Raw genomic sequence first — 27,246 nt, forward strand, 5'->3', positions numbered from 1 at the left:
AGGCAGGCAGAAACCACAGGCAAAAACTGCTGGCAGAAGCTGCTTTGGCATTGGTTCCAGCCATCGGGGGCTAGCAGAGTGTTTTGGATAAGCAGTGTATCCTCACCCTTGTACTGACTTATTGGGAGTTCAGTTGGTACCATCCCATGAGCCATGCAATTTGGCAACACCTGTCACCATTATACTTGTCACATTATACATGCACATTATACATGCACATCTCCTTTGACCTAGTGAACCACTTTTGGGAATTTATCAGATATGTGTTTTTTTTTTTTTTTTGACTGGACTAAGTGGCTTTATTAGAGCCAGGATTACAAAAGATTTAAGAGTTGGCATCGGGTCCCTCCTTCTTGCCCAAAGCGGGCACAACATTGACAAAGCCCCAATTGTACTGCATCTACCACTTGGCCTGGCTTGTCTTCTTCTCCTGTTTGGCCACCTTGGGAGTCTGACCTCTCACTTTCCCAGCACGGGCCAGGGAGCCATGAACTTTACCTCCATGCATGCAGTCAGCTACTTGCAGAGTGGTCAGGGCCTCCCCCCACGCTGGCCCAGGGTAGCCTCGCCTGCCAGGGGCGTGCCTGCCAGGAGCACTTAATCTTCCTGGGCGATGCCTTCCAGTGAAGCCGCATGAGCCTTGATCTGGGCGACTGTTTCCCGCCGGTCACTTTGAGAGTGTGTAGCTCCTGGGTGTGGACAAAGAGCTGCCTGTTGGCGACTGAACCTTGGTCACCGCTGCCGCTCCTGCGAAGAGGAGTGGAGAAAGAGGAAGGAGTGAGGGCGCGGGCGTCATCAGACACGTGTATTTCCGTGCACGTGGAATGACGTAGTGCAAGGTCATTCTCTGCAATATTATTTGAAGTAGCAAAACATTGACAACAACCAAATGCCTATCAGTAGGGAACTGGTTGCTGAAATTATTTTACATTCACACCCCAGACTTTACTTAGGAAAGAATAGGGTTGGCCAGTTAGCTCAGCCGGTTAGAGTGCAGCCTCATAAACACCAAGGTCACAGGTTCGGATCCTGTGTTGGTCACCTGCCATAAAGGAAAAAAAAAAAGAATAGTGAAGCTGTTTATGTCCTGATAGAAAGTCCTCCGATGTAGTGAGAGCAACGTGTACAATATACTAACTTTTGTGTAAAAAAAAGGGAGAATAGGGCTCCATCTTTGTGTTGGCTTGTATTTCTATAAAGAAGCTGTGGAAGGGTGTGTAAAAACTATTTCATAGCCTAGGTAGAAAGTGGGTGGGTAAGATAGATTTGACCTTCTGATAATTTTTGAACCACACTAATGTATTACTCATTCAAAAATCAACAGGCCAGTTTTCATTTGGAGTGATGAGAAAGTTCTGGAATCGGACAGTGGTGATGGTTGCACAACACTGTGAATGTACTTTATGCCACTGAATTGTACACTTTAAAATGGTTAAGATGGTAAATTTTGTCTTATGTGTATTTTACCATAATTTTTTTAAAAATGAAAAAAACCCAAGAGACCCAAACAACCCCCCCCATGATGAAACTAAAAAAAACGATTGTCAGACTGAAGACAAGTTACCTGATTTCTCAGACAATCAGTTCACTCATTTGTAACATACGGATAATAAAAGAATCAGTATTTGGAGGATTCTGCAAAGGATTTAGCTCTGCCCGGGGACTTGGGGACTCGTAGGCCTCCCTGGGGGTAGCTCTGGAAAGACGTGATAGTTATGATGGCCTCTGCAGCCAAGCCTTCTCTCCTGTGGCTAACTAGGACATTTGCATTTAAATAGAGACTCTTGAAGACTTGAAAACATCCAAGACTCATACTGGGGAATGGTTGGAATTCAGAAAAATTCATAGCTTCCGTCTGGGGGAAAAAGAGGTCTTGTCTTTTCCTCACCTGTGGCCCTGCAAGGATGCGTTGGAAGCTTGTGGGATGTCCTATCTACAAACAGCCTTTCTTGCTGTCTTATTTTGAGAAAGTATTCAAGTGTCCATGCATAAGAATGACCTGCTAATGGGAAGGGAGAAGACGTGGTATAGGAGGAGGGAGGAAGGAGAGCAAAGGATCTGGACCAAGGTTGACAGCCTGAGCCAGCTGAGAGGTCTGAGCCTGAAGGCTTGGCTCTGGAGGAAATGAGAAAACAAAGGGGCAGGCACCCAACCAAGAAAACCCCCACGCTTCCCGCAGACCCAGGTCCAGCCGCTGTGCTCTCTCTTCCCTCGTCGGCAGAACTTCTTGCAGCCTTACCCCCCGGCTAGCCTTGCTCCGCACCCCTGCACAGCAGCTGCTCTTGTTCCCGAATCCAGCGGGTACCCTCTGCCTGCAACCGAGCAGCATCTGACAGGGCTTCACACTGCCTCCCTGAAAGGCTTTCTTCATTGCTCTTTCTGATCTCCCTCCGTCTCCTGGCCAGTCCGCCTCTGTCTCCTCTTCCTCCTCTGCTCTGCGTCTACATGCTGTTGTGCCCGGGCCCCCTCCCCCTCTGTCTCCACTCGGATGTCTGATAGGCACCCCAAAGCGAACATGTCCAAAGTGGAATTCCTGACCTCCATCCTGCCCCCCCACAACTCATCCTTCCTGTAGCTTTCCCGATCTCATTGGCCTAGGCCAGAATTCTTGGAATCATCCTTGACTTCTCTGTATTATTCTTAATCCCCACATCTAATTTGCTGGCAGAATCTGTTGGCGCTGCCTTCACAATGAACCCAGAGCTGGGCCACTTCCCACCATCTCCACTGCTATCAGTGGAGTCCATGCCACCATCAACTCTCACCTGGGTTACCGAGGTCACCTCAGTGGCCTCCCTGCTGCCACTGTTTGCCCCCTTACAGTCTGTTCTCAGCGGTGCAGCCAGAATGATTTCATAGAATGATCCTGTGAAATTGTAGGTCAGATCACATCTCAGCTCTGCTTACAGTCCTCCCTCCCATGGCTTCCCATTTCCGCACTGTAAGAGCCAAAATTCTTACTGTGGCCACAGGCTCTACATGACCTGCGCCTGTGAGTTCTCTGCTCCCAGCTCCTATTCTTTACTTGTTGCTCACTCTGCACCAGCCACACTGGCCTCCTTGATATTGCTTGACTGATGAAGGTTCCTACCCCAGGACCTTTGCACTTGTTATTCATTCTACCTAGAATGCTCTTCCCCTAGTTATCCTCATGGCATCTTCCCTCAGTTCCTTCAGGTTTTTGCTCAAATGTCACCGTGTTAAGTTCTTTTCTGGGGACTCTTTAAATCTGTGAGCTTTTCTCTGCTTTATTTTTCTTCATTGCCTTTATCACCACTTGACATACCTCACATTTAAGGTTTTAACATTATTAGGTGTTTATCTCCTTTCCCTACTAGAACATAAGCTGCATGAGGACAGGAGTTTTGTTTGTTTTGTTCATTGTTCTCTCTCCACTGCCTAGAACAGTGCCTGGCACATAGAAGATGCTCAATAAACATGTAGTGAATGAATACATGAAATTTGGTCTTCATGGTAATGGGAAGCCATGTCACAGCCTTATATAGGGGACCCACATGATCAGATCAACATTTCAGAGGGTCAGTCTAGCTCCTGGCGGAGACAGTCTTGGAGTGGAACAAGAGTGTGTGGGACAAGATGGAGACTGGCTAAGAGGATGTCAGAGGCTTGGAGATGGTGGCGGAGAGGGGGTGGAGGGATGTTGATGGACCTCAGAGAAATGTAGGAGGCAGAGTAAAGGATAGTGGACTGGTAGAGCTGCGCTTCTCCAACTTTCACATGCACAGTCACCTGGGCATCTTCTTGAAATGCACACTTGCACAGGTGGGTCTGGGGTGGGGCTGCTCAGTCAGCTTCCAGGTGACATCTTTTCTTCTGGTTTGGGGACCTACTTTGAGGAGTAAGGGGTTGGATGTCAGGGATAAGACAGGAAAATGAGTTGGGAATGCTTTGTGCCTTTTATTGAGAGAGAGAACCCTGGAGGAGGAACAGGTTGGGGGAAATGATGAGGTCACTTTTGGACACACCGGGTTTGAGATGCCTGTGAGACTCCAAGTGGGGATGTCTAGGTGGCAGTGGCATCTGAAGCTCCGCGGAGAGGCCTGGGCCAGAGGTGGAAAATGGGGAGTCATCCTAGGGACGGTGAGTGCAGTCCCTGTGTGGGTGAGGCTGTGGGAGGAGAGAGTGCAGGGAGGGTGGCCAGGTCTGCGGGGACACACCCTCCTCCCCGTAAGCTGTGTCAGTGCTATGAAAGATCATTGCCAAGGCAAGGGCATTGGTAGGACACCGGTGGGACTCAGGCAGGTGTTTTCTTTACCGGCTCATTGAGCACCGGGCTGGCCCCTGCTGGCTCAGCAGCCTAACCAAGAAAATGAGCAGGAGCTTATCCCTGAAGGAGGCGGCCAGCCTGGAGGCATGTAAGCAAAGCCAGACAGCTCTGGTTCTCAAGGAGGAGGTGGAGCAGTCTTTGGGTTTGGTGCAGCTATCCTGATGGGTCTGTCCTGGAGCGTGTGGGTGTCCCCGCTGCCCAGGAGCCCTACCCACTGTGAACTCTGGCAAACCTGGGTGCAGATCCTACTCAGCCACTTGGTAGCTGGGTGACTTTGGGCAAGGCATTTTACTTGTCTGGGCCTTGTTTTTCTCATCTGTATGATGGGGTAGTAATAGTGCACTCTTCATGTGGTGGCTCCGAAGGTCAATGAGATGGTGCATGTAACACGTTGAACCCAGAGGCAGGCACTGGCCAGGCTCAGCATGGCTGTAATAATTATGTCTGGAGGCTTGAACCCTCTCTCTCTATTCAGATCAGTCCCCACCAATTTCTCTTGCTCTGAATCCCACTGGTGCCCAAGCATTCAAGCTTGTCTCTTATTCATTCATTTTTCCCCCCTGAGCCTAAATATAATTCTTGGGGTAGTGTAATCATCTGTGTGTCCATGTCCTCCATGAGACTGCAAGGTCCTCAAGGTGGGACAGGTGCTGAGGACTCAGAGGGGATGAGGTATGCCTGATCCCTGCTCTCCTGGAGCTCACAGTCCAGCGGGAAAAACAGTCATGGAACAGGTCCCTACAACTCAGGGCCTGGGAACAGGGAGCGGTGGTGCTGCAACAGAGAGCATAGGGGTTCTGATGCAGGAGGGGCAGGGCAGGGCATCTCGGGGAAGAGACGTTTAGGCAGAGACCCGGAGAATGAATAGGACACAACAGACAGGGTCAAGAGTGGGGTGGGTATGTGGGAGAGAAGGGTCCAGACAGGGGATGCCTGTGTCAAGGCCATGATGGGAGTGAAGGGTGGCTGTCTTAGTCTGTTTGTGCTGCTATAACAATACCACAGACTGGGTAATTTATAAACAATAGAAATTTATTTCTCACAGTCCTGGAGGCTGGAAAGTTCAGTATCAAGGTGCCGACACCTGGCAAAGGCCTTCTTGCTGTATCATAATATGGTGAAGACATCACATGGATGAGAAAGCAAGAGATTGGCCTGGGAGCCTCATGCCCTTTAATAATGGGCATTAATCCAACACCTCCCATGAGGGCCCACCTCCCAACACTGTTGCATTGGGGATTAAGTTTCCAACACATGCTTTTTGGGGGCACATTCAAACCACAGTTCACTGGAGGAACTGGTGTGTTTTGTAGACTGATCGGCAGGTGAAGAGAGAAAGCGGAGGGGTGAGAGATGATGCCGGATGGGGCCGCTGGGATGGAGGGGCCTTGAGGGCGTGTTAAAGAGTTGGGTTTGATCCTAATGCTTGTGGGAGCCATTGGAAGGAGGATGGCATAATCCACTTCACATTTATTTTTCACCTTTTTTGTATTGTGGTAATTATGCATAGCATACAACTTACCATTTTAACCATTTCAAAGTGTATCACTCAGTGGCAATAAGTGCACTCACAATGTTGTGTGACTCACCGTTCTTCTCTCCCAGCCCTAAGCAGCTGCCAGTCTACTGTGTGTCTCTGTGGATTTGCCTATTCTGGGTGTTTCACGATAAATGGAACAATGCAGTACATGCTCTCTTGTGTCTGGCTTCTTTCACTTGGCCTAATGTTTCCAAGATTCATCCACGTTGGAACTTGTATCAGTACTTCATTTATTTTTAAGGCTGAGTAATGTTTCATCGTGTTGCTGTACCACATTTTGTTTATTCATTCATTCGTTCGTGGACATTTGGGTTGTTTCCACCTTGGGCTATTGTGAATAGTGCTGCTATGAACGTTCGTGTACATGTTTTTGTTTAAACACCTGTTTTCAATTCTTTTGGAGTGGAATTGCTGGGACATATGGTAATTCTATGTTTAACTTTTTGAGGAGCCGCCAAACTGTTTTTCACAGTGGCTGACCCATTTTACATTCCCACCAGCAGTTCCAGTTTCTCCACATCCTTGTCAACACTTGTTATTATCTGTTTTTTTTTTTCTAATTATGGCCATCTGAGTGGGTATGATCAGCTTTTCGTTTTAGAATGGTCACTGCGTCTCCTTCCTGGAGAATGGATTGAGGGGGTTTGAAGGATGAAGATGGGTTAGGATGTGGTGCCATTGTCCAGGTGAGAGCTGATGGGGTGACAGTGACATGGGGTGGAGGGATGGGAACAGATTAGGAGGTGGTGAGGACATAGTGATGTCCTGGAGGCCTCGGGTGAGGGAAGTAGGGGCTCAGGCATGTCTTATTCATGTACTGTGCTGGTACATAGTGGGTGCTTGGAAATACTCACTGAATGAGTGCCAGATCTCCAAGGAGAAGAAGTGGGGACTTTGAAGCTCGTTATGCCCTTCCTGAGGGCCCCTCCCATGAGTGTTCCCTAACAGTGTCCTTGGTGTTGAAGAGGTGGGTGAGGGGGAGCCTGGGGCAGCCCCTCTTCTGAGGGAGGCTGTGGGTTACATGAGTGGGGGTTATGTTAAAGTGGGGGGTGGGCAGCAGAGCAGCCTCCAGGGACCACTTCCCTTCTCTCTTTATTTCAAGGTCTCCAGCCTCTGGAGACCATGGGGATAGGGCTGGGGAGCTGGAGAGAATGGCCTTTTGGGTGGGGGTCTGAACGGGGCAGCGGGCAGTTGAGGCTGAGCTGGCAGCTCTTAGGGGCAGCGAAGCCTTTTGTGAGCTCTGCATGGCTGGCGTAGAAGCATTTCCTGTGTGCAGACTGGCCTGGGATGCCCTGCACAGTCCCCCAGGGGACACCCAGGGAGCACTCAGAGGTTGCCTGTATTCTTGACACTTCTGCCAGGGTTCTGGGACGACCCAGAAGGACCTCGGCCAGCCCTTTGCATGGTGCCCATTACCGTTCCTCCCACGGGCCTCTGCCTGCTGGCCCTCTCCAGCTGGGCGACCTTTTAACTGATGGATTTTGGCCTTGATGGGGAGTGAAGTGTCTTTGGTCTAAAAGCTTCCAAAAGCTTCTCCCTCCTCCTCCTCTCTCCACCCTGTCTGTCTTTCCTCTCTCTCCTCTCTCCCTTTTTGTCCTCTGCTCTGATTTCCTTTTTTTCTCTCCCCTGTTCTGTAAATCTGTAAAATAAACGTATTTAAAAAAATCTCGCAATCTCCATCTGCAGCTAGGAGCAGGATAAAGCTTTTGCCTTCCTTCTCACTTCGGAGTTGGCTTTTGAGCTTTTGCCATTAGTCAGCTCTGTTCCTGACTGCCACAGGGTAGTTGGCATAGAGTCCCAGGGCAGTCACCGTGTGGCCTGGGGCCTCACCAGCCAGGCCTCAGAGGCTCTGACCCAGATAGGCAGGTGGGTGGCTCTTTCTCTCTGCTCCCTGCTCACCTTCTGGTCTAGAGAGGAACCCAGAAGGGACAGGCAGGGGACTGGGAGACTTCCGCAACAGCAGAAGCTAGAGGGGTCACTGTGGTCACCCCCTGGTCTGTGCGGACTGTGGGCTCCTGTCAGCCTCGGCCTCTGCGTACAGTCCTTGCTCCAGGGAGAGTGGATGGATGTGTCCTTTGCTTGGCCAGTTAGGAATTTATTGTTCAGCACTGTTGGAGGTGTGGGTGTTGGGGGATGTAAGGGGCACAGGGTGTGGGAAGCTTTTGGTTTGCATTGCAAGGGAGAACTATCCTTACATAGCAGGTCACTGAGGGAGCAGGGAAAACTCGGTGGTTTGAATTCCATGCTTTGCTGTGGGGCTGTGGGAGTGCAAAGGGGGAGAGGGCAGAGGGGGCTGCAGCGGTCCTTGCATTCATCCTCTCATTCACTCCTTGTGTGAATGAATGCAATAGCTTGGACCACAGATCTTGGATCAGAGTGCTCGAATCTGAGTTCTAGTTCCTCCACTGACTAGCTGTCCAGCCTCAGCTGACTCATTGAACATAAGATGAAACATCTTTCTTTGTCCTGATCATCCTCACAAAATCATGCTTGGCAGAGAAGGTGATCATAGCTGTCATGGCAGGCTGTATTACAAATGTAAAGGCAGGCTGTTTTACAAATGTAAAGCTTTTGTCTGAAGACATTTTTTGAGGGCCTGCAGGATAGAATTGCTGCTTGGACCCTGGGGGTATATGCAGGGGCCTGAGCCAGTCCCTGCCCTCAGAGCGGTTACTGCCTGGCCTGCAAATAGACACATATCTTGGAGGATCTGGCTGGAAGATTCTCAACATGCTGTCTCATGGGGTGCTGATCCTACAGAACTCCCCAGCTCTTCAGTTCAATAGTCACTCGATATCCTCAGGAGCTAAGTGACGTGCAGGGGGCTGGGCTAGTGGGCTAGGAAGCCAGCAAAGGCGAGGCCCAGGTGCTCTGCCAGGTCTTGAAGCTGTGACAAGGCTCCACTGGCAGAAGGAAGCTCTGTGTTCTCTCTCTTTGGCTGCTTCTTCCGTCCCAGCACATGCACTAAGTTCTGAGTCCAGGGGTTCCAGCAGCACCTATTTGTGCAGGTGATTTTCTAGCTGGCCTAGGAGTGGTCTCTTCCTGTTACCATCAGAAAACTGGGGCAGAGAGTAGATCCGGGAGGGGAAGATAGAAGCCCTGGGTAGGGACTCTTAATTCTCAGGGGCTCCAGCTGCTGCCTGCCGAAGCCGACTTCATGCCTCCTGGGGGGAATAAGGCTGTGTCTGTGAATAGACCCTTCCAGCATATTGACATTGATGCATCATCTTGTCACTTAAGTGACTGGGACAGCTGGAAATGATTCAGCAGGAAGTCTGAAACACCAGCCTTTTCTCAGCCCTGATTCCCTGTGGCAGGTACCAGGTCTGCTCCCTGGGGCCGAGCGCTCTGGTTTGACAGGTCACATCAGAAGAGCATGAGGCAGACGTGGCAGGGCCCCTCCACACACCCAGACCACTTCATTAGAAGCCTCTGGATGCTCTGAAATTTTTTCCCAATGAATGTGTATTAATATTTACAATGAAAAATTTAAAAATCTGAAATAGAATGATAATCTAGTCTCTTACTCAGGGGTGTCCTTTGAAACAATTCAAGAATAGTTTATTTGTATTTAAAAGGATATTTTTGTAGGCATTTAGCAAATAAGAAACAACTGTCTCTTAAAAAAATCACGCCAGTCTCAGGTGCTTTCCCAAGCAGCATTGCTTTTGGACTTCAGGTTTGTCTAGGAGGATGCTCCCAAGGCCCCTGAACTACCCTTTCCCCAACAGAGGGTTTAATGAATGATCCCAGTGCCTCAGCAGATCAGGCTGTTGGGGCGGGGAGCAGGATGGAGGCTGAAGCTCCCAGAGCAAGAGGGGAGCCGTCCAGAGCTTGCTCTCCAGGGTCCCTTAGAATCCCAGCTCCACCACTTACTTGTGCTGGGACCTTCCACAAGTCACTTAGCCTCTCTGAGCCTCAGTTTCATCTGTAAAATGGGAGAATAGTTCTGTATCTATCCTATATGACTGTTGAAAATATTAAATGAATAATGTATGTAGAGTTTAGCGTAGTGCTAAATAAGCATTAGCTTGTGTGATGATGATGATGATGATGATGATGATGATGATGAAGAAGCAGCAGAATACTATTATCTCTACTATCTATTACCCAGAGGAGGAATCCAAGGCCAGGAGCAGAACCAGTTACCAGGGAGTAACATGAGCCTAGTAACAGATCAAACCGGTGGGGAATGGGTTAACTCTGCCTCAGCCAGACTCTCAGCAGGGTTAGGGTAAAGCAGCTATAGTGAGCAGACCACATTGCAGGGGAGGTAATGACACCCCAGAGCGACTCAACCTAGCCCTCTAGCTGTTAGGATCTGTGAGTTTCCCATCTGTGTGTTTGTTTTTTCAGTTCATTCAGTGCCAGGCACGGTGCTGGGGCAGGCCAGTGTCAGGTGACTTCAGAGACCAGCCAAATGGCGAGATAGGGGCCTCTGCTCTCAGTAAGTCAGCAGGTAGGCCTGGCCAGGTGATGGGTTTCTGCTCATCGCTGGAGATCTTGGTTATCCCGTGGTGCTCCAGGCTGCTGAGCTCTTTTTCTGAACCTTCCAGCCAGAGGATACTGCAGGGGTCATGCTCAGGTTCCAGTGTGCCCCTGGAGGCTGTCACAGTTATATCTTACCTTTCCTAACGTCCCTGAGAAAGAGGCCAGCATTGGGAGGAGGCAAGAGGTTTGGCATTACTGGGTTCGATTCATATATGGTGGATTTTGTAGATTGCTTAGAGCATGTTTTTGTTGAGATGAGATTGCAGGCCTGGTCCCTGTGGGTCACATCCGCTATGCTTTGTTGCTCAGCCACAGGTGGAACCCCTCACCCTGGACATTCATCTTCCAATGATGTACCATGGTCACAAGCAAGATGGGCCACGTGCCCTTTGTTAGTCCTGGGAAACAGCTCCAAATTTGTATTTCTAATGAGTGAAACTTTCATCTATAGGAAATAACATTATTCATGGACTAGACCAGACATATTTAGCCTGAAACACTATGGCCTGTTCCCACGGAAACTGTTATTTAGTTTGAACCAATGGCAAAAACCTCTAATTTGGTATGTCACTGTGCAATAACTTATTTAGAAGAGTTAAGAGACAGAGTCCTAGAGTGGAGTGGAGTGATGGCCTAGCTGGGAGACTGGTTGGCTCTGTGATGGGATGACTCCCAATGCCTGCAGACTGGTGGGTGGCTTCTTAGCATGGATGGTTTAACACACACCAGGAATTCAGCATGGGACCCTTTACTACGCAGTGTGTCCTCCCAGTGGCACCATTTTTTGGTACAATTCAATAGTCAATGTTTACTTATTATGACTGTGTAGTGTTTATTGTTGCATCAAGGAGGGTACTATTATTATGTTTCCTTTCTTGTATAAATTTTTATTTTTCCCGGAGTTAATGATTAACTCCTGTTTCTGCTATTAGTATAGTTTTTTATGTACCTATCTTTATTTTTCTGTTTTACTATTTTTATTCCTTCTACTGTAATTCCTTTAATATCCCCCCCCCAACTTGCATCCTGTCAATTCCATTCTTTCCAACAGGAGACCTCACTTCCAGATCCTTCTATCCTCTAATGGACTGTTGCTTTTTAACAGTAGCCTCCCAAGAAAGGGTGCAAGGGAGTAAATTTTTTTGAGCTCTTACATATTTCAGAATGTTTTTTATTCTACTCTCACACTTGGTTCCTAATTTGCCTGGGTATAAAATTTTAGGTTGAAAGTAATTTTCCTTCAGAATTTTGAAGGTTATTACATCATTGCCTACTAGATTCTAGAGTTGCTGTTGAGGGCTGGCCAGTTAACACACTGAGAGCATGGTGCTGATAACACCAAGGTCAAGGGTTTGGATCTCTGTACTGGCCAGCCACCAAAAAAAAAAAAAAAAAAAAAAACAGGTGATAGAGTTGCTGTTGAAAAGTCTGATGATATGCAGATTCACATTCCTTTGTATATGGTGTGTATTTATATTTTCTCTCTGGAGTTCTTGAGGAGTTTTCATTTACCCAGGTGTTCTGAAATTTCCTGGCAATGTTTGGGCGGATCTTGTGTCATTCATTGTGCTGGGTACTTGGTGGACCCAAGGACTCAGGACCTTCACTTCTGGGAAATGTTCTTGTACTATTTCTCTGATAATTTGCCCCTGTTACAGTGAAACAACAAATGTTAGAGAGATAACAACATTTTATTATCCTCAAATTCTGTAGGTTAGGAATTCAGTTAGAGCACATCAGAGATGGATGGCTTGTCTGCTTTCACAGTATCTGGGACCTAATTTTGGGTGGCCCAGATGGCTGGAGATGGTGGGGCTGCTCAACTGGGGCCGTGTGTCTGGGGCCTCAGATCTGTTCTTGTGGCATCTGTTGGGGCTGAAATGTCCAGGATGGTTTCTTCATGCCCATGGACTAGGATGTCTGGAACCCCTGGGAGCTGGCCAGGCATCTCTCTCCACGCAGCCTCTCCATTTGGCTAGCTGCAGCACAGCAGTCTCAGTTAGACTTTTCACATGCTGACTTGCTTTCCCTAGAGCAAATGACCCTAGAGATTGAGGTGGAAGGTGCAAGGGTCCTGTGACTCAGCTCTGGAAGTTAAGTAATATTACTTCTGTCCCATTTTATTGGCCAAAACTGAGTCGCAGGCCAGCCCAGATTCAAGGGAAGGGGACGGCACCAGGCAACAATGCCAAGTGATATGGCTCATCAGGAGGCTGACTTTGGACACTAGATACCACAATTCCCCTCCTGTTCTGTCAAGTCTTCCTGGAATCTTTCCTGATTTTTTTTTTATCTTTTTCATTTTCCATATCTTTGTCTTTTTGTTCTATTTTTGGGAGACTTCCTCAACTTAGTCTTCCAATTATATTTCTAATTTCTAAGATCTCTTTCTTGTACCTGGATCATTCCAGTTTTATAACATTCTCTCCTTGTGTCATGGATATAAAAATCTTGTCTTATCTATCTGAGGTTATTAATTTACAGTAATTTTTGAAGTTTCTGTTGGTTCCTTGCATTGTCTGTTTCCTTCAGGTTCCTGTTGTTTATTTTGGCGTCCCTTCCTCATGCTGGAGGCTTTGTCAAATGTCTGCTCGTCCTCAGCTTTCTCTCTGTACCCAAGAGTGAGACACTTGGAGGTGGATTGGGAGCTCTATGAGGGTGGGCCAGCTTGCCACCTGGGGCTGCCCTGCAGGACCAAGCTGCCTTTTCCATTGGAGGAACTAGCTGTTATTTCTTCTCAAAGAGTGTTCAGTTTCTCGTGGTGGGGGTTAGGGGGGCCATCTGGCTGGTGGGGAAGTAATGGGGGGTCCACAGGCTTGGTGTCTCAAGTATCACTGCCCCCGCAGTTTTTGATCCTGCACCTGAGGTGCAGGGACCTGAAGTCTTCCTGGAGTTCTGCAGGTGAAGCATTCACTTTATTAGCTGCATCCCCAAGTGTGGACAGATAGACTGTAGCTTCTACTTCTCTGCCAGGGCAGTGGCCATCCTTTGTCTGCTATCCATCTGCCAAGCCCCTGTAATCTCTCGAAGGCTGAATTTTCTCTTCCATTGCATCTGGCCTGTCAGTTCACTCTCTTTTCCTTACTGTTATTTTAAGGGGCTTATGGTCAGTCTGACATGTTCACCGTGGAAGTCTCAAAGGCTTGGGAATATCTATATCTCTATCTCCTAAAGGAAGTGAGAGCACATATTTAATCACTATTTAAAAGTGATTTTTTTACTGTGATACATGTCCTACATCCAAACGCAACGAGACATAAAATGGGCATGCATGTCCTCACCATCCAGGTTAAGAAATGCTAACAGGCTGGGGAAATGCTGATATTCTGTGCCTTTGTGACTGCATGGTTTTGTGAGTTGGATTCTGAAGCCGTCTGAGGCTGTGACCTTGGAGCTGGCTGCCTTTGCTCTGACCATGATGTAGCTCCCTCAGCTGAGGCCAGGTAGTGCTGAGCAGGGCACTGGCCACGTGAGGGAAGCTGCTCGGTTGGCAGTTTCCAAATGATGCAGTGCATTTTAAGGGCTGGATGGCACCGGCACGTGCGGCTGGTGATTTCTGTGATGTGCGGCTGGTGATTTCTCTGGGGAGGTGGAGCCTCTGTTACAATGGGTGATTTTCCTGCTACCGCCTCCTTGGCACTTGCCGTTCCCTCGGCTTCCCTACTCCACTCCGTCCTGGCACGTCCTCCTCTCCCACCCCTCCTTTCCTGCCCCTTGGAGGGCTCCCATTTCTTTTCGCTTTCTTAGCCCCTCATGTTCTCCCTGGGACCTCCTCTCCTACCGTGGCCTCAGCCTCCACCTCAATTCTCCTTATGCCTGTCTCTCTGCTTAGGTGCCAGTTCTTTTCTGATCCCACTTGGGTGAGCCAGGGGCCCCTGACTTGCAGCGTGTCCAGGATGAACTCTGGATCATCTGCCTGCTGCAAATCCAGCTCTCCTGCTCAGTCTGTATCATGGTCGAAGCATCAGTCACTCAGGCTTCTGAAACCCGAGTCTTTTGGCATGTTTAGCTTTCTCTTCCTCCTTTACCTTGTTGTCAAGCCCTCTTAGTTTGTCTCTGAAATGTCTTATAAAGCAGACCCTTGCATGTCATTTCTATGGCCATAAGCACAGGGGGGCCCCTCCCATTTTGTTCCTCCCTCCCTGTCACTCCATCTTCCTCTCTGCTGCCGGTGGAGTCCCAAAGAAAGCCCTGCCGATCTGTCGTGCCTGCCTTTGAAACCTGTGCCTCCTTTTGCCTGTGAGATAGAGCTCAGAGCTTAGCATCTGCTTCCCAACTTCAGCCGTCCCCTAGTCACCTTCACTGTTTCTGTCACGTTTGTGTGCCACATGTATTAGGTAGTGAATATCCTCCTTTAACTGGCTCCATTGTTAAAACTTTAGTGGACTCTTTTTAGAAGGCAATTTTATGTTACTACCATAAAAGGAAAAGCCGGGTGGCCTGCTTAAGAACAGAAGGTCACTGTAAAAGATCAATAAATGACTACTACAATGAAGACCACCCCAAATCACCTTGGGTGCCAGCAGGGATGCCCCTACCCCACTCTGGCTCCTTTGCTTCCTCAGAGGCAGTGTGGCATGGTAGTTAAGTTCATGGACTCTGGAGCCAGACTGCCTGGGTACAAGCCTTGCTTTGTTTCTTTCCAGCGACATGACCTTGGGCAGGTTATTTAATCTCTCTGAGCCTCAGTTTCCCCATCTGTAAAATGAGGTTAATAATATTTCCTTCAAAGGATTGTTGTGAGTGTGAAGTGAGATCGTATATGTGGATCACTTCAAACAGCACCTAATATAAGACAAGCCCTTGAGGACCGTCTGCTAGTATTTGCTGTTCCTTCTTGAGGGCTTGCTGTGTGCCAGGCGTGTGCCAGGCATGTGCCCTCTCTGCATCACCAACACCTGATGGTTAGTCCTGGTGCTATTCCCTTTTCTCCCTGCCTCTGCTTCTGTGCCTTTCCCTTTCCTGTTTCTCTCCCAGGTAAATGCTGGCCTTTCCCTCTAGGCCTAGAGCAGCCATCACCTCCTAAGTAATACCTAGCCGATCTGCCAAGGAGACCCAGCCCTCTCTTCCTGTGTCCTGTGGTCCTTTATTCTGTACTTCCGTTTTAACCCACAACTCACAATGCATGTTTGGCCAATGGATCTTCCACATGGGTGTGCTGTGCCCTCAGCATGGTTTTTGCACTTTCACGTCTCCTGCCTGGATCACCATCTTCTCAGCTGCTCCTAAAGTCATGTGGATGTCACCACCCACGCTGAGACGTGGCCTCCCTTGGTCTTCAAGAACTCAAGCTGAAAGGACATGAGAAGATGCTGGCCAGTGTGCTTTCTTCACATCCTGCCAGCCGTTAAGATGGGCAAGAGCAACGGAGTGGGCGTCAGAGATCTTGGTGTTGAGGTTTAACTCTTGTGTTTTCTGACTCTGCGGCCTCAGGCCCACACCGAACCCTTGGAGTCTCCACTTGCTCATGTATATACTGTGAAGCCTTTGTTCTAAAAGTCGCTTGTTTGGTAAAGGTTTATTTTCCCGGGGTCTGGGTGGGTGGGTCCATTGCTCGGAGACCTAATGCTGGGGAGGCTCAGGCACCCCTCACCTGGTGCCGGCTGAGGGGCACGGCTGCGGGGTCACGGCTGCGTCTCCATGGCTGGTGTGCCCTGTCAAGTCCTGCTTCTCTTGGATCCTCCCTTTCTCCTCCTTGTCCCAGTTTAGGAATTCGGGGTCCTCCAGGAAAGGGCAGTCCCATCCTCACCCAACACACCCAGAGAGAAGCCAGAGTGGCCTTTGAAGCTGCAGCCACAGAGTACCGCCCAGTCCTACCTTGGCCCCCACGCACAGTCACGTCTTGCTGCTCAGGGTGTGGCCAGTGGCAGAGTCCATGCCTGGTACACCTGTGCAGCCCAAGCCTCTAGCTCTCCCAGCCGTCTGTTTGCTCCTTACAGGAGTCCTGGCACTCAGTAGGTGCTTTATAAATGTTTGTCTGTAAACCAGTTGTGCGTCCTGACAGGTTCTTCCTGGAGACATGGTTGCTTATTTCCAGCATACCTGGCCTGAGGCGATTTGGAAACTGCGCCTCCTCCTTGGAGAGGAGGAGAGACGCTTGCTGTGGGATTTGGGCAACCCCCTTGGCTCTGTGAGTCTCAGTGTGCTGTCTGGGTAATTAGATAGGTAGTATTGTACCATTTTACAGATGAGGAAGCTGAGGCACAGAGAGGTGAAATAACCTATCACGTGGCTAATCAGGGGTGATGCTGGTGTTCAAATCAGGCCTGTTGGATCCTAAAACCAATGCTCTTGAACCACTGTCCACACTGCCTGCCCATCTCCTTCCAGGCCTGAGCCTGGTCCTCTCCTCCAGCCTGTCCTTCAGTATAGGTGGATCTTCCTAAACGTTGTTTTCTACCCACAGGTTTGCCCCAGCACTGCTGGCTGTAGGAGTGAGGACCAGGGGATATGCTGCTAGGTCGTGGGTCGCTGTGGACAACCAGGTGGACTTCTCTGGGCATGAACCCTCAGCCTCCACCCAGCCACTCCCTGCTGTCCCTCCTTTGGCCTGTCTTACCCAGTGACCACATAATTTGCTGCCACTGTGAGAACTGCCTATGACACTAGTCATGTTGAGGAGTTGAGCACCACTTCCCAAGTCCTGGACAGGGAGCAGGAGTTGGGTGTTAGCCTGCCTATTCTGCAGAGGGGGAAGCAGAGTTACTGAGGTTTGGGGGTCTGGCTTTTCAGGGCTGGAGCTCGCCAGCCAGAGCTCATCCTGACCTTTGCTTCTTTTTATCCCATTGTGTCTGTTTCTTACAGTGATTTCTCTTGAAGCTTTTCATTGCATCTTATTTTTTAGGCTCATTTATGGTCCAGTTGGTTACGTAGGATGGGGAAAGGTGGAAAGTTAGAACTTGAAAATCTCTCCAAATGAGCAGCTGTGCTGCAAGTGTGTAAGAGGGCTGGCAGTGGGCAGGAAAGGCATGGCTTTTGGCAGGTGGGAGTTGTAAGGAAGCCCCTTGGCCTCATCGGCACTCACCACCACCACCCGCAGCGAGCGCATGCACACAGCCTGGGGCACTGGGGCACCAAAAGGCAGCCACAGAGGAAGTTAAGCAGCAGGAATGACAGAAGTGGAGCCTGTTTAGCCGCCTTTCTTGAAAATTGAGATATAATTCACATCCCATAAAATTCATCCTTTTAAAGAGTATAATTCAGTAGGTTTTAGTATATTCAAAAAGTTGTACAACTGTCACCACAGTCTAGTCCCAGACATTTTTATCACCTCAGAAAGAAACCCTGTACCCATTAGCAGTTGCTCCTTAATTCTCTCCTCCCCCTAACCCCTGGCAACCATACATCTACTTTCTGTCTCTGGATTTGTCTGTTCCAGACGTTTCACAGAATTGGAATCATAGAGTGTGTGGTCTTTTGTGTCTGGCTTCTTTCACTTGGCATAATGTTTCTGAGGTGCGTCTGTATTGCAGCATGTGTCAGTACTTTGTTGCTTTTTGTGGCTGAATAATACTCCATTGTATGGAAGAATCACATTTCGTTTATCCATTCATTGGTTGATGGACACCTCGGTTGTTTCTAACTTTTGGTTATTGAGAATCGTATTTCTTGTTCCTTTTGGTTTGGTTTTCCTGAGAAGCTCTTCGCAGCATCCGGCTGTCTGTGTTCCCCTAGCTTGGCTATGTGGAAAGTAAGACAAAGCGTAGCTGATTGTGGTGGGGGGCTGCAGAGCGGGCGTGGGAGATGCAGAAAAGTGCAGTTTGAAGGTTTGGGAGAACTTTGTGCCAGAGGGAGGCCTTACACCTGGTCCCAGAGCCACCGGCTGCTAGGTGAGTGCTTTTCCTATTGTTAATTATTAGCCAATAGTTGTGATCTTGAGAGCAGATCCTCAGGGCTAGAACTGGTGCTTATTTGAGAGGCCAGAAGTGTTGACCGAGACATTTAAACAGCCCTGGACCCTTGCTTCTCAGTCTCCATTTGGGCACCAGATCACCGTTTTATGAATTATCATTATTGTCCTCATCATCACAACGGTTTATATTTGTATAGGACTTCATGCTTTATTTTTATAGCCATTACTTGTAATTCCTCAGAACATTATTATCTTTGCAAGTGAAGGACTTAACCAAGGTGACACAGCAAGGTAGCAGGTGGAGCCAAACCTGAACCCAGGAATCTCTTGATTCCTAGTGTAGGGCTCTCTCTAGAGCAATGTGCGAGGGCTGGCTGTTGCAGTGACCTGGGATGGTCCTGGATGGAGCCATCTGAGGGTGGAGACAGTGGCCCTGCAGGCCTGGGTGCTGTCATGGGGCCCTCCCCCAGGGGTCTTTCCAGCCCTCTATTTTCCCTCTGTTTTCTCAGCTTCCACTCCAGAGTCCTTTGATTATTACCTCCTGAGATTTGCATTCAGCTAAAGCCAACTAGGACTGCTCCTGGTCTCCCTGAGCCCTCCCATCTGTCCCAGGATCTCTCATGCTTGTAGGGAAAGAGTACCAGAGTGGGGAACCTGAGAACCATGTGGCCCTGGGTAGTGCAGCACCTCCAGGACTCCCCAGGTAGACGAGGTGCTCCTGACCTGCCCATTCAGCCCACTGTCACCACCCTTCTCTTTCAGCCGAGTGTGTAATCTTCCTCCTCCGCTTCTCTGCCTTCTCTCCATCGTCCTTTTTTTATTTTCTCCTTTCCAAGCTGTCCCCAGTGCAAACCCCTCCTCTGTGGGTCCCTGTGTGGGTCTGGGCCCCTGTGTCATTACAGCCCTGTGTATTTGGCTGGGTTGGTTGGGAAACACTTTTCTATCTCAGGGCCATGACATATGGCAGGATCACTGTGGGTCACAAGAAAGCATTCACCTCTGCTACTGATTTACCTTTTGCTTATAATAAATTAGAGCAGATTCAAGGTTATCCCTTGATATAATGACTTCGCTTTCACCTACTCATGTGTGATACGTTTGCCTGAGTGGGAGAGAGAAGGCTGGGATTGCGCTGAGCGCCACGGCTCTTTCTCTATCTTACCTCTGCACCAGCTGGTGGCAGGGCCAGGCCTGGCTGTCCTTGGGAGGTGGCTCACATGTAAATGTCATTGGTTGTGAGGGCTGGGGCAGGATGAGGTTAAGCACCACTGATCAGAGCAGGGGTGATGGGATGGCAGCAGGGATTTCATGCTCCTTGTTCTTGGTCCTCCACTCACAAGGCCAAGGCTAGGACCTGGGACTTGGTGGCACGTTTGTTTCCTAGGGCTGCCATTACCAAGTACACAAACGGGGTGGCATAAATCAACAGATATTTATTGTCTCAGTTCTGGAAGCTAGAAGTCCAAAATCAAGGTGTCAGCAGGACCATGATCCCTCTGAAGGCTCTGGGAAGAATTCTTCCTGCCTCTTGTAGCTTTTGGTGGTGGCCGCCGATCCTCGGCTTGCAGCGGCATCACTCTCGTCTCTGCCTCTGCTGTCACATGGCCTTCTCCCTACGTGTCTGTGTCTTCACATGGTCTCCTTCACTTCTCATAATGACACTGGTCATATTGAATTAAGAGCCTACCCAATGACCTCATCTTAACTTGATATCTGCAAAGACTATTTCCAAATAAGGTCATATGCACAGGTACTGGCGGTTAGGACTTCAACATATCTTTTTGGGGGACACAATTCAACCCGTAGCAGGCAGTTAGGTCTTAAATGGAAGTGAGGGCTGGACTCACGAGTGGGGATGGTGCAGTGTGGCTCATGCCCCCATAGGTGCCACTTGAAGCCATCTGTACACCAAGTCAGGGTGGATTCTAATTTGTGACCAAGGACCTGTGTTTACTCTGAGTTCTGCTCTTTCTGAGCGCAGCAGTCATGCCTTCTGCCCACCCTGCCATCCCCCTGGAGTCTTGGACACTGCCTTGGAGTTAGCATGAGGCTGGTAGCCCTTGGTGCTCATTCCTGCTCCAGCACCTTTCAAACTCCCGGGCGGCCCTTGGGAAACCCTTCTGGCCAGAAGCTGCCCTGTGCTTCCACTGTGCCTCATCACTCCCCAGGAGACTGGTTCCAGGAGCTTATCTAGCATCCGGGGGAAACAGGCTGGTGCAGGGGAGAGGGGCTCAGCCTGGGGAGGGTTGGGTTCAGGGCCCTTTGCCGGGGACTCAGGACCGTGGATGATAATCTCATCTGCTCTGGTCCCATGGGCGTTGACATTTTATGGAGAGAACCAGACAGCATGACTGTGTATGAGTGTCCTTTGATCAGTGATGCTAAAAACCTGCTAGCAATGCCCTCCTCTATGGCTCGTGTTCCTGGAGAGCCAGGGCTGCTGTTGGTCAAGGTGCCTACAAGCCGTCTCCAGGGGAGCAGGCCAGAGGTCCTCAGCTCAGCCCAGAGCAGCCCTATGGACGACGGGTGGGGGCTTGCCTTCCCTCCTCTCCCTGCACGCTTTTCCCCACAGGCTCCACGGGGAAGCTGCCTTTGTCCTCACCTTAGGGGACCTGAGGGTGGTGCTTCCTATCCTTGATCAACCTTCCTTTCTTCCTTTTCCTCATATCATGGCTCTTGGGGCCAGACCCATGGAGAAGGAGCAGTGGCTGCTTGGGAGAGGGCTGAAGGACAGGAGGGTGAGCCTGTGCTGGACCCAGTTTTGTTGGATCCACAGGCAGGTGAGGAGCAGAGCAGCCAGACTGGACTCCACAGTGGTAACGTGTGAGGCCGTAAATGGAAGGGAGAGAGGCTGGGGGCTGTAGCTGGGAGGTAGCAGGAGCTGGTTCATTCTTTTGTGTGCACGTGTGCACATGCTGAGCCTTGGCCCCGCTGGCTCTTGTGCCAGTTTCAGTCTGGATCAGGAGGGAGGGGGCCCCCTCTCCAGCCATCATAGGTCACATCACCAAAGCCCAGGAAGAAAGAAGGAGGAAAGCAGATGGAGGAGTGGAAAGGCAGGATTGCCAGGTTGAGATTAATGGGGTCATATGGATCCTTTGCTAAGCCAGATGTGCTCCAGCCTTCTTATCTGACTGCTTAGAGGACAGTGAGGGGTGGCCAGCTGCAGGGGCAGGCAAGGGTTGTTGTGTAGGGTGGCCATAGCCCTGAGGGCCCAGCCTGGTTTTCCAGGAGGTGTTCTTACAGTGGGCTTGCCCCGTGGTCTTAGGGGAGCCGGGAAGGGGTGGTGTCTGGGCCCCAGGGCCAGGGCTTTCCTCTAGAAAGCTTGAGGGCTGGGCTCTATAGGGAGGGTGGGCTTCTCTCATGAAGAAGGCTTGGGCTTGGAGCTGTCACTCCCGCTGGCAGGACCTGGGCCGGAAAGAGGGACAGAAGTATTCTCTTACAGTGGCAGTGGGGGTCCTTTGGTCACTTAAGTGGGACACTGGTGTGTTGGGCTTATTCTCTTGGCTGCTTCAGGTAGGACCTCTGGAGAAGGAAACACTTGTAAAGTTGGGGGCTTTGAAGTCTCAGCCTGGTCTTCTCAGACACTTAATACTGTCATCCTTGACCCTCCTGCCCCTGCAGGGTACAGCCAGGACACCGGAGTCCCTCGCCTCGGGATTCCTCAGGTTTGGCCCAGCTGGTCTTGTGCAACCATTGCTCTGAAGGCTTATCCCCCACCCCACAGTCTGCCTGGTGATGGGATTGCAAACAAGCACTCCCTGGTCACCAGCAAGGGCCAGATGGAAAGTGGGGAGTGTGTGAGAGCGAACTTGTCACAGTCACGTTGCCATGGTGACGTGACTCTGTTTAGCTGCCTCTCCACGGTCCTAGCCCACATGGACTAAAATAAGTTTTACCTGCAGCTTACACAGCAGGCAGCCCCATACTCCCAAGGTCAGCTCTCTGGCTAGGGCCTGTGTGTGTGTGTGTGTGCGTGCGTGCGTGTGTGTGTTTATACAGAAGGGCCCGAGGGAGACTGAATTCCAAACGTTTACCCCTCTCCCCTTCTCCTCTGTGAGTCCTGTATCTCTTTAGGCCAGCTGTTCTCAGACTTCAGCGTGCACCAGAATCACCTGGAGAGCTTGTTTAAACATAGATTCTTGGGCTCCAGCACTGGAGCTTCTGGTGTGCACCTGGGAATTTGCATTTCTAACAAGTTCCCAGCTGATGCTGGTGATCCAAGGACCACACTGGAGTCGCGCTGCTTTAGATGTTAGTACATCGCGGTGAAGAAAATGCAGTCAACCCTAGTTCTCTGCATGGTGTGTTAAACTGAGTCCCCAAGTCTAGCCACTCTTAGAGGAGAGAGGGGAGGGTGCAGGCAGGCCCACACTCACCTTTTCTGTGTCCTTTGGCCTCTTCGCAGGAAGCAGGAGCTGGCCAACAGCTCGGATGTGACCCTCCCAGACCGGCCGCTGTCCCCTCCTCTCACTGCGCCTCCCACCATGAAGGTAAGAGACTCTGAGTCAGTAAGCAGGGGGGGGACGCATGTGGGGGAAAGTCTGGAGGTCTTGCTGTTGCTCCAGCTCCAGGCCCAGCTGCTCCTGTCCCGTTGGGGTCGTGGAAGGCCTGACACCTCTGGAGGCAGCATCCAATTAGGCTCATAGTGCAGTAGAAGCATGACTGGGACTCAGGGGTGTATGTGTCGAGGGGCTGAAGTAGGGTTGCAGGATGCTTGGTAATTAGCAAGAGGCCTCATGGAGTAATGGGGTTTGGGAACAAGGGCCCAGACAGGAGCACGTGAGGGAGACAGAGTGCAGCTGGTGCCTTAAGGGGCTGCTGCCCGGGAGGACTCTCTGCGGCTGGGAGTGGGGCCTTTTTGGGACTTGACTGGCGCTTCTGTGTTGGTCTTCCCACCTATGACTGGCCCTGTTGCCCCAATCTCTGTGGGAGAGCTGTCCTGGAGGTTCTGGGGGGACAGTAGTTCTTTTCCTATCATTGCTCCATTCATAAGCCTATTTCCTGGGGATACCACATCCCAGGACCCCCGGCCCAGGATCCTCCTATTCCTGGAAAGGAGTCGAGGGGGTAGTACCTTCCCCCCCATGCCCTTTCCCCTTCACCTTTTAGTCCCCCTTGGCAGGATGGCCACACAGGTCTGAGCTGGCCCTCAGGGAGGACTTTTGGCTCAGCCAGGGTTCCTGCCTAGGCTGCCGTGAACCTGCCTCCCTTCCTGCCTCTTTCCCCCCGTTCCTCCTTCACACTTTATAAGGCGAGAGCTAGCTCTGAAGAAGTCATCTGCCTCCTGAGTCATCTAGGGGACATCTAGGCCAGCCCTTCTCTCTGTCCTCGGGCTCTGATCTGAGGTGTCTCATAGGGAAATGATTAGGCATCTCTTTCTTGCAGCCCCTTATTATACCCCTCTTCCCTGACCTAATCTGTTGCAAGGTGACACCCCCAAAGGAAGCAGATAAAAATCATCCATCTTCCTGTTATCATCCCATATTGGATGCCTACCATGCGCAGAGCCACATGTACACCAAAGGGGAACATGTAGAATGGTAGTCAGAGCATGCCCTGTTTGGGTTAGGAGTTTAGCAGTGGGCAGGGGGCAGGACAGGGGGCAGGACAGGGTGCAGGGCTGACTAAGGACTCCTCCTGGTGTGGTACCCAGGGAGCATTGAAAGGCAGACCACTTTCACCAGCCTAGTTCCAGTGCTGGTGTCTAAGCCAAGTGCCGGAGTGGCTTGTTTGCACAGAGTAATGCTGAGGAGCATGCTGCCATTCTGAGTTTCAGCCCCTTGGTCTGCACAGTTGGGGGTGGGATGCTTGTGTCTGTGTTCGTGGATGGTGGGAGTTTGGAGGGAGAACTCTGAAATTCTCCTAGGAGGAGTCACTGAGTTCTCTTGGCAGACTTTACTTACAAGCTCATTGAATTCATTCAACACCCCACATTTATTTGAATGTGTACTAGTCAGGACTCAGTTGCAAGTAACAGAAACATAACTCACTTTGGCTTAGGCATAAAAGGGAATTTTTTGCCCTTGTAATGGCAAATATAGATGCCAGGCATGCATGGCTGCATCCATGATATCTGCCTGTTTCTATCTCTCTTCTGTGTTTGTTTCATTCTTTGTCGAGCTCTGTCTCTGTGGTGGCAGGATGGTGACAGCGGCTCTTACCTGCTAAGTAACCCCAGTGGGAAGAAGAGTATCTTTTTCCCAGTAGTTCTGATGAAAGTCCCTAGGAGGAAGCTGATTGGCCTGGCTCAGGTCACATGTCTCTATCTTGGAGCCAATCATTATGACCAGAGAGATGGAAGGCTCTGATTGGTCAGACCTGGGTCTCATGACCATCTACCTAAATCATAAGAACTGAGTGTGGGGGATGGGTGGCTCCTCAAAGGAAAATTGGGATGCTACTACGAGAATAAGGGGAAATGGACGCAGGTCAGGCAAAATTTTTGACTATAAGTGCTGATAATGTGCCAGGTCCAGTGCTGGGTGCTGGGGGACCTAGTAGTGAACAAGATGTTACGGTCCCTGCTCTCTTGGAGCTTGTAGTCTAGCTAGGGAGCCAAAAGTTGAAAAACCAATGTCAAGAATGAGGGATGGACAGTTACATGTGAATGTTCCAAAGGAGAAGCACATGCAGCTCAGGGAGAATATAAGGTTGGATGGTGGGTGGGGGTGCTAACTTACTGTTGAAGAGGGACAGGTAGGGTTTCTTCGAGGAAATGTTATTGAAGCTGAGCCCTGAGAGTCAAGTAGGACTCAGGCAAAGGTGGAGTCAGAGTGGAAGAGAGTGTTCTAGATCCTTGCTAGATGCACAACACCTGCATCATTTGGGAGCTCCTGAGAAATGCAGAATCTAAGGTCCCTCCCTAGACCACTGATTCAGAATCTTCATTTTACCAGCATTTCCGAGTGATCTGGATGCACATGACAGCTTGAGCAGCACTGCTGTAGGCTGGTGTAAATGCCCTGAGGCAGCCAAGGAAGAGATGTTTGTGCCAGAGGAACTGGAAGAAGACCAGAATTACTGGAATACCCTGAGTTAGGGTGGAAGAGGCTGGGTACACAGGCAGGGACCAGATCAAGCAGACACTTGCTGAAGAGTTTGGAGTTTGTCCTAACTAAGGGCATTCAAGTCGTTGAAGATTGTAGCCAGAAGGTGAAGATGATGGGACTTTTGGAAAATCACCCTGCCCATTGTGTGGGAAGCAGGAGCTGAGTTGGAGGCGGCTGCAGGAGTCCAGGGGGAGAGGATCGAGGCCTGCCTTCTAGGGGCCAGTGGTTATTTGGAAGTGGTCGGATCTCAGATTTCCCAGGCAGTAGATTGAGGAGCTATGAGATTTGGGGAGAGAGAGGAGGCAAGAATGGCCCCCAGGTCTGGAGCAACTGGATGCATGGTGTAGCTATTTTCTGAGATAGGGGTGGCCCAGGAGGGAGGATGAGGGTTACGTGGAGTGCTGAGTTGGACCTGCCAGAGACATGAATGGGGATGCTAGTGAGGAGCAGAGTATTTGGGGCCAGGCTCAGAAGAAGGGTCTAGGCTGGAGGTAAACATCTAGGGGTCATTCCCATAGAGAAGGGAGTTGAAGCTCTGGGACGGATGAGATCCTCAGGGAAAGGGTGGAGTGAGACGAGTGGTTCCTGGGCTGGCACCTCGAGGTTCCCTCCCAGCTAAAGGCTGGTACTGGGGTCTCTGTGGATGGGGCTGGGCCTAGTCATGGAGGGAGGGGCAGCTGCATCCACTGCTGGGGGACCAAGTACTCTGTGGAGTGCACAGTGGCCACTGGGCTTAGTGGCCTGGCGGATGCTGGGGATGTAACTGAGAGTAGTTCCGGTGAGGAACGGGGATGGACGGCACATGGCAGTGTGTGGAGGAGTGAGAGGAGCTGGTGAAAGAGTCGGGAGTAGACAGTCTCTGTGAGATGGGGAGACGTGAGTGTGTGGAAAAGTTGATAGGAGGGAGCCAGGAGGGTACAAGGAGATGCAGGAGAGAAAGGAGTGATCAGGAATCTGGATCACAAGCAAGGCATTATTCATTAACATATTCATTCAAAAAATGACTTATGAACATCCGCCGAGTGCCTGCCCCAGCTCTGCTGTGGCCCTTGCAGGGCCAGGGGGCTGTCAGGGAGGAGGCCTCAGGCAGGCCCAGAGCAGAGTGACAACCTGCAGGGAAACCTCAATGACCCACAGTCAGAAGACATATTCCGCCCCCCCCTCCCCGGTCTCTGTCCTTCTCCTCTTTGAACTCAGCTCAGGAATTTCCCACCCAGCCTGTGACTCTATTGTCTAGACCCCAAGGGGAGTCAGAGCTGGGAACTCAGGCTGGGTTGGAACCCTTCTGTGGCTGGTGTTAGGGCCAGTGTGTGTGATGTATCTTGACTGAGGGGTCTCTTTCTGACTGTCATTTGGGTTTATACTGCAGCTCAGACAGTCTATGGCTGTGGTGAGGAGTCTGTGGCTAGAACATTTTTTTTTCCTGTGTACAGAGCTGCCCATAAGGGATTTAAAGCCACCATCCTCACCTTACACTAACCTGCTCACTACAGAGGGAGTGTCCCTTTTGTGACTGTGATCACATAATATTGCAGTTTCTTGTTGCTGGTGTTTTTATCTTTCCCTCCACTGAACTCCTTGAGTGAAGACTTTGTCCTGTTTTTTGGGTCCTCAGACCCTGGCTTGGGATAGATGTCTGGGAGATGTTTATAGTCACCGACTCTATGGGACATCCAGGTCAGAGGATTTGCTCTGGTCCTGATCCTCCACTCCTCTGGTTTTGCTTGAATCTTATATCCCAGCAGACCGTTTATCTCCAGGTAATACTTTTCTAAATGAAGCCTCTAGACATGTGCTCTTCAGCATGTGGACGGAAGACCCCCTTCTTCCCCATCAGTTTCACCTGGTGTTAGCTCTGCATACCCAGGCTCCCACCTGCAATGTCCATCTCCAAAGGTGGGACCAAGCCCCTGCTTCATTGACACCTCCCAACCCACCAGGTTATTGCTGCACACTGGAGGCCTGAGACTCCTTGGGGTGGAGGCTGGACTCTCTTTGGAGGTCTCTGGCCCTGGGGGTTCATGAA

At 50.3% G+C, this 27,246-nt stretch overlaps 1 protein-coding gene and 1 pseudogene across 1 annotated transcript in view; one reads left to right on the forward strand and one right to left on the reverse strand.

The window, feature by feature from the left end:
- The window catches only part of RAP1GAP2 (RAP1 GTPase activating protein 2), a 215,970-nt gene that overhangs the window by 94,354 nt on the left and 94,370 nt on the right, over positions 1-27,246 (forward strand). The window contains exon 4 of the mRNA XM_063109817.1: positions 22,577-22,661. Coding sequence (XP_062965887.1) covers positions 22,577-22,661 — 85 coding nt within the window. The remainder of the gene's footprint in view (positions 1-22,576; positions 22,662-27,246) is intronic.
- Positions 326-17,367, reverse strand: LOC134389521 (ubiquitin-like FUBI-ribosomal protein eS30 fusion protein; annotated as a pseudogene).

The sequence above is a fragment of the Cynocephalus volans genome, chromosome 10 (assembly GCF_027409185.1).
Source record: "Cynocephalus volans isolate mCynVol1 chromosome 10, mCynVol1.pri, whole genome shotgun sequence".
Classification (NCBI taxonomy): domain Eukaryota; kingdom Metazoa; phylum Chordata; class Mammalia; order Dermoptera; family Cynocephalidae; genus Cynocephalus; species Cynocephalus volans.